The sequence below is a fragment of the Monomorium pharaonis genome, chromosome 2 (genome assembly GCF_013373865.1).
Source record: "Monomorium pharaonis isolate MP-MQ-018 chromosome 2, ASM1337386v2, whole genome shotgun sequence".
NCBI lineage: Eukaryota > Metazoa > Arthropoda > Insecta > Hymenoptera > Formicidae > Monomorium > Monomorium pharaonis.
Genome location: NC_050468.1, coordinates 23,345,284 through 23,359,522, shown reverse-complemented (window position 1 = coordinate 23,359,522; position 14,239 = coordinate 23,345,284). Strand labels below are relative to the sequence as shown.

The 14,239-nt window shown below is 31.2% G+C and overlaps 1 protein-coding gene across 5 annotated transcripts in view; it reads right to left on the bottom strand.

The window, feature by feature from the left end:
• Nucleotides 1-14,239, bottom strand: part of LOC105832993 (acetylcholine receptor subunit alpha-like) — an 89,613-nt gene that overhangs the window by 2,796 nt on the left and 72,578 nt on the right. For 2 of the 5 annotated variants that reach the window (XM_012674367.3, XM_036283095.1), the window contains 8 exons: nt 11,617-11,726; nt 9,814-9,994; nt 8,641-8,756; nt 7,963-8,131; nt 4,265-4,401; nt 3,833-3,991; nt 1,316-1,501; nt 51-264 (listed from right to left, as the gene is read on the bottom strand). In XM_012674367.3, the coding sequence (XP_012529821.1) occupies nt 51-264; nt 1,316-1,501; nt 3,833-3,991; nt 4,265-4,401; nt 7,963-8,131; nt 8,641-8,756; nt 9,814-9,994; nt 11,617-11,726 (1,272 nt within the window). The remainder of the gene's footprint in view (nt 1-50; nt 265-1,315; nt 1,502-3,832; nt 3,992-4,264; nt 4,402-7,962; nt 8,132-8,640; nt 8,757-9,813; nt 9,995-11,616; nt 11,727-14,239) is intronic. The other 3 variants (XM_012674368.3, XM_012674369.3, XM_036283096.1) reach the window with 3 other exon arrangements.

Here is a 14,239-nt window from a genome sequence, read left to right as displayed (position 1 = left end):
TATATTTAGAATACTGCGTTGTTATCCAAACTGTACGAAATTATAATTACTCTAGTAGAATCCTCTTCTCTTTTCGTATGATCGGCGATGAAGCGGATGCCTTCTATGGCCTTGTATAGTTCTGGGCAGTGATGCCAATGATGAAGCGTGTTGCAGAGAGCGTCGACGCTCTCCTCTGTCGGAAGCTGCGGCGGCGGCGCGGCTGTTGCCGCTGGCGAACCGTGGATACGGCACGTGCTTCCTAGATTTACTGCTTCCAACTCTCTAAGAAGACAATATACGAGTCGCAAAACATGATGAAAAATACATCCAGATAGATTTTAAAACAACTAAAAATAATTAAACAACATTAAATTTGATCGATGAAGATGTAAAATGAGAAAGCCATTTTCTGTTACAGCGCATTATGTTTAAAAACAATTCTAACATAAGATGCATAAAAATATGGTGTACACTAGCAGTGTTTTTTATATTTTTTTTAGCCTTGAATTTCTTGACATTTACATTTTTGATATTTATTATTTTCATCGTTTCTAATACTAATTTATCAACAAAAAACAAAATTAAGCTTGTAGAAGTATTATGTTACAGTTGTCTTATGTTACTTATATTTAAATATTAAAAAAATATTTTTTTCAAAAAATCTATAATTTTTTTTTCAATTTTGTATATATCTTCTCTAGCCGATTTATAAAACGTATTTTCATCGGGTAATCAAGTATATAATATAAAATATAATAATGCTATATGTGTATACATGAAGTTCGGAATTATAATTAGTGATGGAATCAAGTCAAAGTCCGACAATTAATTTTCATTTTCTAGGCTTCGAGTAATATTCATTCATTCAATAAAAAATAATATTCCATATGTTGTACTTGCAAAGCAATCGATACGTATTAATTACTTTCGAATTTCAAAATGAGAAATTGGGAGGATTCGAAATGTATTTATAAATAATTTCTCACATAAAGAATCAAATCTTTTACAAATATCATATTTTTACAATTAAAACTCTAAAAATAAAATTGTTGAAATATCAGCAAAAGTTAATAGTAAAAATTTGTAGTAAAAAGTACTCATAGAGAATTAGAACCTATTTCGTCCAGATTCGAGTTCACTCAAAAATGTTGCTTTTATTTTTCAAATAAAGAGTTCGAAATTATGTAAGCAGATTTAAACCTACTTGTAAAATCTACTTAACTGCCGTCACTAATTATAATAATTAAACAAATTATACATTTAGCACAGTATAACACGCTAAATGATACAAATGCAATTTAAAGCGCTCCGAGTGAATCTCGGTGACACGCACCGAGGATGCAGCTCGTCCCGTGAATCGACACTAGGAAAGAGCACGGAGGACTCGACCAGCTCTGAGGCCGAGGACTCGACGAACAGTGATGGGTCTCGCAATTCGAGACCGTTGCATGTTCTGACCATCACGCGATGCCCATGATGCCCGCCCAAGCTACGCCTATGGTCTATCTGATACTGCGGCCTGAAGTGTAAAAAAAAAGTACAATATAGTTACCCGGCACGAAGATTCGTTTCGTCTCATCCCCGACCCGATTTCGAAACTATGAAAGCGTATCTACAAGTACAGAGTTTCGTGCAATCGTATTTAATAGCTTGCACATTTTTTAAAATTCTTGATAGTCAGACTGGTTATTATAATCTCACAAATCTATTTCTTTGCATTTATAGTTTCGAAATCAATGTTCCTCTACGAGTCATCGAAGAACTAATAGAATCCATCGATTGCCCGTATTATAACAGTTTCAAGCTTAGTGTGCAGCAATGAATAATTTATTGCTTTGAAAGCCAGATTTACGGTATTCTAATGATATTCTGACGACACATGCTCGTAATTTCTAGTTTGGCAGAGTTGCAAATGTTTTGAGATGTATGTATTCGAGATAAAAAATGACAAGAAGCGACTCCAAATTCTGTATTTATAAAGTTATTGTGTGGTATTTATAAAGTTATTGTATGTAATAATTTTTAATTTTGGCAGCATTGACAATAAAGCATTAGCTCAATATTATGCATTGCAGTAAGATCAGAGTAATAAGATCAGAGTGTTTTAAAATTTAGTTTTCGAACAAATCCTTGAGATTTTTTCTTCAGGGGCTTTTATTTGTAATTTATTATATTTATATAAATCTCAGGTTTTCTAGGAATTTTACTCGAAATTCCAGGTAAGATAAAAAAATTTTTTTATAATGTAACTTAAAAATAAAATTTTTTTAAAGCTTTCAATCTTCTTTGATCATAAAATCACAAAGAAGAACCACTTAAACGTTTTGAATATTAAATTTGAGAAAGTGTTAAAAAGAAATAATATGAATTACAATGGTATATAACAATCTGTCCGTGATACATGAATCTAGCTCATCGAAAATTCGTGATAAAACATACAAAATCAATTTAGAACGATGTATCGCCCTTTATTGTTACTGAATTTTTTATTAAAAAACTCGTGAGTTACATGAAAACGAACGTGAATGTATGCTATCGTTAATCGATTATTGACATTTTTCACTATAAAAAAAAACAATTTTGTCAAAAAGGTAATATAAAATGTAAATTTAAAGAAAAAATTCTAGAAATTTTCCTGAGTATTAAAATAAGATCCCATAAAAATCTATAGTTTTCAAGAATAAAAAAGAAATTCCTTGAAAATTCGAGATTTTCTTAGTTTTCAGCGATAGTAAACACCCTGTAAGATATAATGGCGTCGCGCAGTGTAAAGAAAATGTTACACATCATAAAATAAAATTCCTGACTGAAAGTCTACGGTTATGAAACATTATTAAACTTTAATTTCATCACTTTGTGCCATCGGAAAAACAAACTTAATTTAATTTAACTTTAATTTAATTTTCAATTATTTAATTTAATAATAATATAAAAATCTAACAAAGAGATGCAGGTATGTATCTCGTAAATTTTGAAATGTTTGTTATTAGAATACAAAATTTGATATTGCAAAAATAATCTATAACATCATCAAATGTTAATTTTTTGTTGTTCGAGAGCCTGATCAAATTTTTTTCTTAATACTTATTTTTTCCTGTGTTCTTAATTTGTTTCATGATTCTACGAAACACAAACATATTTTTTATATTAGTTTATTAAAAAAATAAAAATTAAATTAATTATTTAAAAAGATTAAAACGTATCTACATTATTTTTTAAATATGTATTGTTTAATAAGAATTGTAAATAATTAAAAGAATTAGGTATACTATGGCTAGATTGATTCTATGAACCATCGATCACTTGCTGTATTATTTGTTACGCATGCAATCATTTCAAACTTTAAAATCTTGTAACTTCAATCCTTTGACGCATCGGCTCCCGAACCATATTATTTTGACGACATCAATTTCTACATTATAATATCGAATTTTCCGAAATTTGCAATGTACATGGATCATTCCTTGTAAAAGTACATACATACACTTTTCAGAGAGATTCAGGCGGCTGAATATAATACAGTTTTGGTGCAATCTCTCTTGGTTGAAATAAACGGATACAAGTCTTGCGCCCGATGTTGCCGATGTCAAGCGTTCTCGTGTTGGAAATCAGGAAATTTTATTTGTATGAAAACGCACAGCGAGGAAGAGATGCGACTAACGATAGGCGTACACATCACTCACGATGCAGCGCGCAGCGATGCAGAAGTGATGCACCGTGGTGCTAAAATGCTTGCAGGTACGACGCGACACTAGTGTCACGTGCACGGAAAACGCTAATGAGTGCTCTAATGCCCGCTCTGGCGTGGTTCCAATGACCGGGCCACAAATGCCAGAAGAATATATCTTGCCTGGAATCGTAATTGGTTCTCTGCGATGGCGTATTATACCTGCGCATTACCAGCAATCTCGGCAGAACGTGGATGAACACGCGTCGGACCCACGGCGACATTACATGGGTCTGCGGCGAACGGAAGTGCACATTCAGGACCACCACTGTTACGCATATGCTGCAATGCACGAAAGACAGATGCCGAAAAGACGATCCGCGATGGTTATTACAATAGCCCATAGTTGCATTTAGCTTTAAATATTGAAGGCATACTTTTTTTCCTTCTTTCTTTCATTTAGAACATGATCACTAGTATTGAAATCTGATATAAGTTTCATTTAATATTAATTTAATATCAAAGCGTCATTTATTAATAGATTTAACGTTTTGATGTACGCACTTATTACAAGTTATTATCTTCTGCAGTCACGAATAATTTTCTTTACCGTACCTGAAGGTGTCGAGGATCATAGTGAAGAGGACGAATTTACCAAGAAGCGGTACCACGAGCGACGTAGGTGGGATGATCTCGGCCAGCAAGAGGAAGAACACAGTCAGTGACAATAGAATTGAGATGGACAAGCTGACCTATGGCAGAACAGGAAAAAAAATCTTGAACCTTAAAATACACACATACACACACATTTTTATCTATATATGTATATAAATAAATATGTATATATATATATATATATCTATATAAATAAAAATGTAAAATGTATGTTACTCATCTAAGATCTCCGTAAGTTTTTCACTGATTGCTTTGAAATTTTGACACAACGTTGCATTCGTAACCGGTCGTGTTCTTATGGGGTCTGTTTATGGAAATACCGTGTGTTTCAAAAACGATGGCCATAATTTAATTTTAAACAATATTCTTTTAATGATATTTTTGCAGGCCTTTAATTTGAGAATGTTTCTTTTAGCGTGTATATGACAATTTAAAACCAATGGCAGGATTTGAAATTTTGACACAATGTTGCATTCGAAAACGGGAGTGTTCTTATGGGGTTTGATTTTGGACCGGTGTTTCAAAAATAATGGTCATAATTTAAGTGTAAAAAATAGTGTTTCATTAATATTATTGAAATTTTGACACATTGAGACGGGGAAAGACGAAGAGAGACCGGGAGAGATGGGGAGAGACCGGGAGAGACGGGCAGAGACCGGAAGAGACGGGGAGAGACGGGTAGAGATGAGGATAGACGGGAGAGACCGGGAGAGACGGGGAGAGACTGGGAGAGACAGGGAAAGACCGGGAGAGACGGGGAGAGACCAGGAGTGACGGGGAGAGACGGGGAGAGACCGGGAGAAACGAGGAGAGATGGGTAGAGACCGGGAGAGACGGGGTGAGACCAGGAGAGACCGGGAGAGATCGGAGAGACGGGGAGAGACTGGGAGAGACGGGGAGAGACCAGGAGAGACGGGGAGAGACGGGGAGAGACCAGGAGAGACGGGGAGAGACGGAGAGAGACCGGGAGAGACGGGAAGAAACGGAGAGAAACAGGGAGAGACCGGGAGAGACGGGGAGAGACTAGGAGAGACGGGAGAGACCGGGAGAGGCAAAGAATGTTTCATTGTGTTTAAATTAAGGTAATAAGAAAAATAAAGATGGCTGTTATTTTATTGAAAAAAAGGAACTTATTTAAAACAGTCTTTTGAATGGATTTCTAAATCCATGGCAGCTTTTAGAAAAAAAAGTTAGAAGTACGTGAATAAATAAATATTAAATTTATTAAAGATAGATAAATGCTTATTCAAAAATAAAATAAAAAGAGCAACAGTTAAGCAATGCTTTTGAAAGTTAAACAACGGAAGCAAAGAAAATTTGAAAAAAACGTAGCATAAGAATAGAGAGCCACAGCAACGCGTGCCAGGGCATAGCTAGTTATATATAGATTATGTTATAGATATAATTTCTATAATAAAAAAAACGCTACAAAAATATGCTACAAAAATATATAATATTATACTTCTACGTATAATCCTAAATATTAAAAATAGATTACACATACACATACATTAAAAAAACAATCTAAATTTTTGTCTTAATCGTGATCTTTTAGACATGAACTTATCAGGAATCAAACAAATTAATTTTATTTTTTATAAATAATTATAATTTTAAATAGACTTAATTTATTTAGTTTTTTGTTACGAAAGTATTCAAAGTAATATATGACCTACTAGAAGCCAAGTTAATTAACTTGATACAATAAAAAATTGATGAAGTTATAAATTAATTATTGACTTTAATAAATTCTAACTAGTAAATATCTATTTTAAAATACCGCAAAAGAACCAAACAAATTAATTACCATCCACTTTTTATAAATATTTATAGTATATTTTACATTTTTTAAAATCAATAATTAATTTTCAACTTCATCAATTTTTTGTCTCTTATTTTATTAAGTTGACTTCTGAAGAAATCATATATTGTACTGAATACTTATAAACGATTGTGCCTTACAATCATATTGCAGTTGCAGTTCCGCATAAAAAGAGAAGATTGATAAGTTAAATTAAAATATCTCGAGAATATTAAAAGAGAATAAATAAACGTTTTGAAAGCATAATTTTATCTCAATATACATTTTCCATTTCTTTTCATAATGTAATGAGCTATCGACCGTAAAAATTTATACAGCTACAAACGTGTACGAGTTGCACCTTAAAAGTACATTGGAGCCGATTGGAGAGGGTTTTGTCTCTTTCTCTCTCTCGGATCTCTCGCATTGATTCCGAACACGTCGCAAGACGCATTACACCCGCTTCATTCCAACCCCTGTTTCTTTCCCCGGGATCCCCATTGCGTATCCTCACCAATTGCTAAACGACCGACACTCTGACATTTGACCTTCCCTGCTCTTTTTTCTCGCTTGCCTATCTCCCTCGGAGGACAACTCGGAGCAGTACACTTTCCGCAGTGACAAAGCGGAAAAATACGTTTGAATTATGTAACCCGGTAAGTGGATATTGGTGCTCGAGGTCGAGTGTGCATTACGAGACGCCTAAAGACGTAACATCGACGCGAAAAGGTCGGCCGCGGATTAAACCGTAATGGTGAGCGGGAGTTGTGCCATATTCCATATTCCAAACTAATCGAGTCAAATCTTTGCATCTGCAAAATTAATTTCCGACTGCGCGTGCTGGAGCAAAACTCCCGAAGGTGTATAAAGAGAAACGATATCAGGACAATAAGGTCGACCGTGAATAAAACTGCAATCGTACGCGAACTATACCGTTCTATTCTATTCTGATAAGGTCGATCGCGTGAGCTATTTCGATTTAATCGAAGAAAATTCCCGCATTTTGAGGATTAATCTCTGTTTACGTCCCTAACAGATGTCTAAAAATCTTTAAGCATAATATGTCGACCGTACGTTAGATTATGGTTTCGAATCCAATCTAATTGCAAATCGTATATTCTCTCGAGTAAAATGCTTTGCATTTCGAAAATTAATTTTTGTTCTTGAAACTTAGGAATATGTCTAAATTTCTTTAAAAATAAATATGCTTGTGATATTAACAAAAATATTGAATGCAGATCGAATTATATAATGACACAAGTTTTATTTTCATCTAATTTAATGATAAACTATTCGTTCCATTTTAAATTAATCAAATTTCATCGTTATATTTTAAATAAAAATTCTGTTGTATAACATATTGACAGAATAAATCAAATTTCTAATAAAAAAGTTCTGAACTTTTGTCGTTAATTAGACTATATCAGTTTTATTCAAACCCAAAACTTACGTTAATAGAAGTAAAGATCAATTTCTAATTATGCTTTCTTCTCTAAAAATAAAATATTTAGAAGTATATAAAAACGGAGTGCGAACGATTTCGGATTAAACTTTATTCTCTATTCTTTATTTTGTCTTAATAAAATATTTTGATTAAAATTCATCTCATTATTAATTTACCCTCACTTCTTGCAAAATTTATGTTTTGGTTTCGCTGCTGAAATAAAATATCTATCTTCTATGAGATTTTAGCAACCTGTAGCACTCTAAGAATAATTATACTTCTTCAATAAGGAAACAAATTAAACGAAATTGCATTCACACAATTGTGAAAACACACACTTTCAATGTAATAAAATAGAATTAAAAGGTCACGAATTATGTATGATTTAATTACCTTCTCTCCACTGTCGCTTGGCAAGTAAAACACCAATACTGTGAGGAATGATATCCCCATGCAGGGTATTATGAGATTAACAGTGTAGAACAGAGTCTTCCGTCTCATGGTGATGTTGAAAGTGATGTCGAGGTAAGGCTCGTCACAACACGTGTAAAACTTTTCGTTTCTGTAAAATTCGCATACTTTACTTAACCATCGATTATAATAATATTGATATTGAAAGCCTACTTGCATACTTTCTTCGTTTTAGAATTAAAATTGAAAATTGAAATTATATTAATATTGTTGATTATTAACTTTTATAACACCAGATTTATTGTGGTATTACATATAACTTAATTAAAAGAAACTATACTTACTTCAAAAATCATATTTTACCAAAACATATAAGACATTTTTTTACGTAGTCAATTTTTTTGAAACTTTACGAAAGAACATTTCAAAGATATACATTTCTAAACAGTGTGCGGGATCTTCAGCAATTTCTCTATGCTATTATGAAGATTAATGATCTTATTGTTAAGGCTTAATTAAATAACAAGGAGAAAAATCAGTCTACGTCATTATCGATATAATTCCAATTTGTTAAGAGATTGCTGTACCCCGAACAAAGAAAGCCAAATGCAAAGGCTTAATGATCCACAAGAGGGGAGTTAGAAAATTATTAAAGTATACCTCACAGCAGGGACTTCCAGTATATCCCACTCGACGGAAGTATAAAACTCCGACAGATCGACGCCGATGTCGACGACATTGCTGCCTCGGACCTCGTCGATGTGTCTAAGATCGACCTTAACAGTAAATTACTAAATTTTACAATGCATTGTTGATATCGCGCTGCTTAATGTTCACTCAATCGATATATTCGCTCTGTTTTTATCATTGCGAAGAAATTCAGATGTCACTATCAATAAAGTATTTAAAATTAATTAATTACACACACATGCGTGTATAAATTAAGCTTCGGCATATTTAGATATCGATCATGTTATCGCATGAGATAAGAACACTCTTTAATTAATATCAAATACTTAATATTTAGGTCAAATGATTCGTCTCGCTTCAATGTTCCGCTTGGCTGCCATTTACACCCGATTGCGCTTCTAACAAGCGACATTTTACTCAATAAAAAAAAAAGATAACAAGCAGTATATACGATCTTTTACCACGAGGTGCCTAACGACCGACAGTAATAATACTTTTGCTGTAACGTGCTACGAAAGTCGCTCTCCGAATATTTATGATTGTTCTAACAAGATTTCCACGAGATCTTCTGTTGCATTAAATTGAATACTTCGCGTCCTCAAGATTAATTGAATAAATCATCTAGAAGGAGTACGTATCATGTAAACAGTGCTGGGGAAAATTTGAAATAGATTAAATAAAAATATTTAGTTAAAGCTTGTATCCGTAAAAAGTACTATTTACATTTTTTACACAAAATATTTATTCTAAATAGAATTGTTTATAGATATATCCCTTAAAAAAATATTCCTATTATTAATTTCCAATTTAACTATTTTTCTAATTTTTCTATTTCTCTTCTCAGCATTGGAGATGTAAGAAAACGTTTCTTGAGAGCAAGAAAAAATCTAATTATTTATCATCAAACTTTTCGATTTGTGAAAAATAAAAGATCACTGGAAATACATTATAAATATCCTTGATAACTTTTACGTACGGTACAATATTTTTCTACACGTGTAAAGAATTGTCAAATCTTTTTTTAACTCGCAAATAAATGGCTTTCCTGCGATGGTTAAATCAATAGGTCACGTGGATTTTCTCCATAGCAGGTAAGTTCGGAAGATTTCCGAAACGATCCGTGAGATACCAGGCAGTTCTCACCTGGAAGCCGTCGTAAGTCCACGAGCCGAATTTCATCACACACGTCTGCTCGTCGAAGGGAAAATATTCGACGTCGATCTCGCAGGAAGACTTATAAATCGCCGGCGGCTTCCACTCGACCCTGCCCGTGTAGTTGAGGGTCGCCTTCGTCGCCAGCGTCACCTCAAAGTTACCGTCGGCGCTGTCAAATGTAAATTCTTTGATATCACCTCTCAGGAAAAAAGAATATTATTAAAAAAATATATAAATAATAATTTGTAAATTATGCTTAAAAATCTATAGATATTTATAATTTTTTGAAATAATATCACTTCGAAAAGGAATAATGTAATAATATATTTTTTAAAGATCAGGGTCGAATCAGAATAGGAATCAATAATTGTTTTACAATCCTTTGTTTAGGAGTTAAAACAATAAACCAAATCAAAATTCTATAAAATTTAACACCGAAATCTTAACCGGAACAATAAAATTATTTCTAATTTATGGTTTCTCCTCAGTTCTTAACCTGGAACTTATTATTTTCATTTTATCGTGCTTTATCTTTCTACATTTATATAATTTCCTTTATAAAATTATAAAATTTTCAACGACCATGTACTTTTCATTACGAGTCTGATTACACGACACAATTTAGTACAGTGAAATATATATAAAACGTATAATGTTTTATAAAACAATAAAAAATGTAAAAAAAATATAAAAAAAACCGTAATTATATCAGAAAAATCTGTTATCTAAACGGTTTCTTCATCGTTATGAAACTGAAACCGGAAGTTATTTCATTTTTTATTAAACTACAATTGTAACTGTACTAAAATATTTCTTCGATCCTATCCTTGCTCGCGAATTTACTTATACAAAATGTCAAGAAGATTTTGATCAAATTGTTAAAAAAAATTGATTAAGCAAAAAAGTTATATAATATAAACATTTATGTTCAAGAATACTTTAAGGAATTATAAGAGACCAATAATTTTAAATGACAAAATTTTTATCATAAATTTTATAACTTCCTAGAACCTCGCAACCTCTGTACGGCTTTTATTTATTCAGTGTTACATAATCTTATAACCCTAAATAAATAAAAGCGGTATAGAGATCAAGATAACTGTCAGTTATAAATAATAAATTAGTCTTCTGAGACAGCGGCTTTCTGCTTCATAATCTTACTCTTCAGTTGTGCTTCTTCCATACTGAAATTTTAATAAAAAAGTAGAAAATTGTCTGTTCGACAATAATTGATAAAAATAGAAACTAAATTTTTATTAAAAAATAGTACAAGAACATATCTAATAATTTTTCAATAAATATATCAACAAAAAGAATCTTAATTTGAAGATAATAATGAGAATAATTGCTCTTGTACAACGTATTATAAACACGGCGTTTTTTTAGTTTATCTAATCAGTAATTTTTTATTAAAGATGCAAATCAAGATTTTTTTGGCACTGAATCAAATCGAATCATAACTTTTAACTAACAGCATTATAATAATTATTAGACAGAATTTCAATATGTAGATAATAAAAAAATGTATAAATAAGAAAATGATATTGATTTTATATATAATATATATTGTATATAAAATTTTATAAAGTTATTAATATATGTGATTTGATTCAATTTTTTTACATTTAAAATTTCAAATAATTGTATTATAGAGATTTAAATTTTACCTAATTCGATTCGTATTTAAATAATTTTATACATTAATAATTTATTCAAGTCGATAATATTTTTCGCTAAATATAATAAAGAAAGGAAAAACGGCAAATTGTCATTAACAATATATTGTCTTACTTGTTATATAAAACTATATCGGGCCTCCATATATGATCTGACGGCACATGCAGCATCTCTACCCCACCGTACTCCTTCGGATCCCATTTCAGCTTGTAATCATACCATGACTGCGAACAAAGAATCAACGTGACGTTATCGCACATATTACTCTTTCTAGTACTTTGTCACTTTTGTTCATCACGTTACTTTACGTCTATCAAGAGATTAGGCCATTGTAGAAGTTCGAAAAGTAATCACATTCTCATGTCGTATTTTCTTAAAAGACTTTCGAATATAATTTTTTGACTGTTATTGACGTTTTTCTCGAAGTTGATGCAGTTTGTAGTACATTCGTCTCATTTATTATCGGTAAGTATGAGGATGTTTCGAGGATAGTGTACCATCACTGTCACAATTTCGGATGAGCTCTCAAAATGTTGCGCTCGATGTCATTTATGATACATGCATTTTTATTTATAGTTGAAACAAATTTGAGATAAATAGATAAATTGTGTGACAATGACGTGTCACATCCGTCAAATTTAACGTAAGCCAGAATATTTTAGTAATAATTAAATATCATTGTTATACGTATGTACTGTAGTTTTGAATACTATTATCCCTCAATTGTTCATGTTATAATTTTCTTGCCTTCTTTAAATAATTCATAAACTTTTTAAAATGAATATCAAATTAGTAATAAAATTTGAAAAACATTAATAACAAAATCTCATAATAACAGAAATGAGGAAAAAAATGTTTTAACGAAGACGGAGATCTAATCAATAAGTTGCACTGGGTAATAATTTCCATTTCTTTGTTTTATATATATATATATATATATATATATAATATTGTTGCTAAAGTATTTAAGCATATATGTGACGAATATTCATTATTATATAAAATTACTACATATCTCTCTCTATCATTTTTTATTTATTTTCTTTTTTGCACTTTCAATATAGCACGTATGAAAACCACATTTCATCCGTCTTGTCTATTGTGCGAATTTTCAATAGATCAACGTTCGTATAACTGGGGTAACGATGTCCGTCGAAAATAACGCCCGTCGTAATATCCATTGCTCACGTATAATACGGAAACTTCGAACAGGAACAACCGATAATTATAATTATATCCGTAAATCAATACATTCGCACGCGAAATCATGACAGGCTCTTTCTTCGGTTGTTATTTTTTCGTTGACTAGGAAATCACGCTGGTCATCTTGTACGACGCAGTATGGATTTTTCTTCTCTTGATTGAGCACAGATGCAATAGAATCGATTTCGCGACTCCCATCTTGGAGCGGATGCAATTACATATTAATATTTGGACTTGATTTCTCTATAAGGGTCTGAACATACAAAATGCATGACGTAACATAAACATAAGATCGTTAAATCAATGAGTATCTAACATAAAGTCACCATATTAATGTATATTAAGATGCTCATTGGTCCAGTGGTTTATTCTATGCTTATATTATACTAGATATTATGTATATCATAGCTCTTGCTAGTCGTTATATATTATGTAAATTAATTAAATCAATAAGTGATAGTTTCATTAAAACTGTTCTTTTCAAAACAGTAGCTCCGATAATTAAGATACGTTTAAAATAATTTTGTTCTAATAGGCATATGTTAGATGAACATCTTCTATCTAGTTATGCGCTCAGCGTTTCTTTTGATAAATCATTGTTATAGTCTTCTTCGACTAAATAATATTGTCTTTTTCAATCGTCAGTAATTTATTTCAATAACTTGTAAAAGTAAATCCTACAATTTTAGAAACATGTTATTTTGCTACTTCAAAAAAGCTCAAATTTTCCTAAATAAACAACAGATGTAACAATGTATCAAGTATGTATCAAAAAACAAAAAAATTTAATTTTTTAGTTTTAGATCTAATAAAGGAAGATTTCTAATTTAAAAATAAAAAAAATAACGAAACTTTAGGAATACATAGAGAATATCTTGATATGTATTAAATTATTTCTTTTTGCTAACTTCCTTTCAAGAAATATCAATTCTTGTAAATATCATTTTTTGATTTTTGTTTTATTATTAAATAATTTTTGAGTTAGAAACTCTCTTGTAAAGTGCAAAGAATTAAAGCTATTACTTTATTTAAAATTTTTATTAATAATCGTTAAAACATTATTTATCATAAGTCAGTAATTTTATTTTTTCCCCCAAAAATATTATATTCAGATAATTAACAATGTAAGTTCTTAATAATAAGAGCTCCTCATATCTTTCTAAATTTTTTTAACAGAAAAAAATTAAATATAATCTACTTTTCCGATTCATAACAGTGGCCTAATCTCTCAAATTAAAGTACACTTAAGTACAACTTGACACTATGTCGCGTTAACTTCAACATTTTTGCGCAATAAGTGTTGTGGTTTTTATGAACAAAACTTTTCTCTTATATTGTAATTACTTTTCATTCCCGTCGAGAACAAACTTATATTTTTGCATAACAGAACATTTATTATCGTAAATATTAATGTTGAATAAATCATTGTTATAAAAAAAATTATTGTTCGGAATGGAAAAGAATTAATATATTATTGCAATAAACAAATACTATTCATGCGTTTTATGTTTCATCGCGCTTAAAGTTTAGTGGC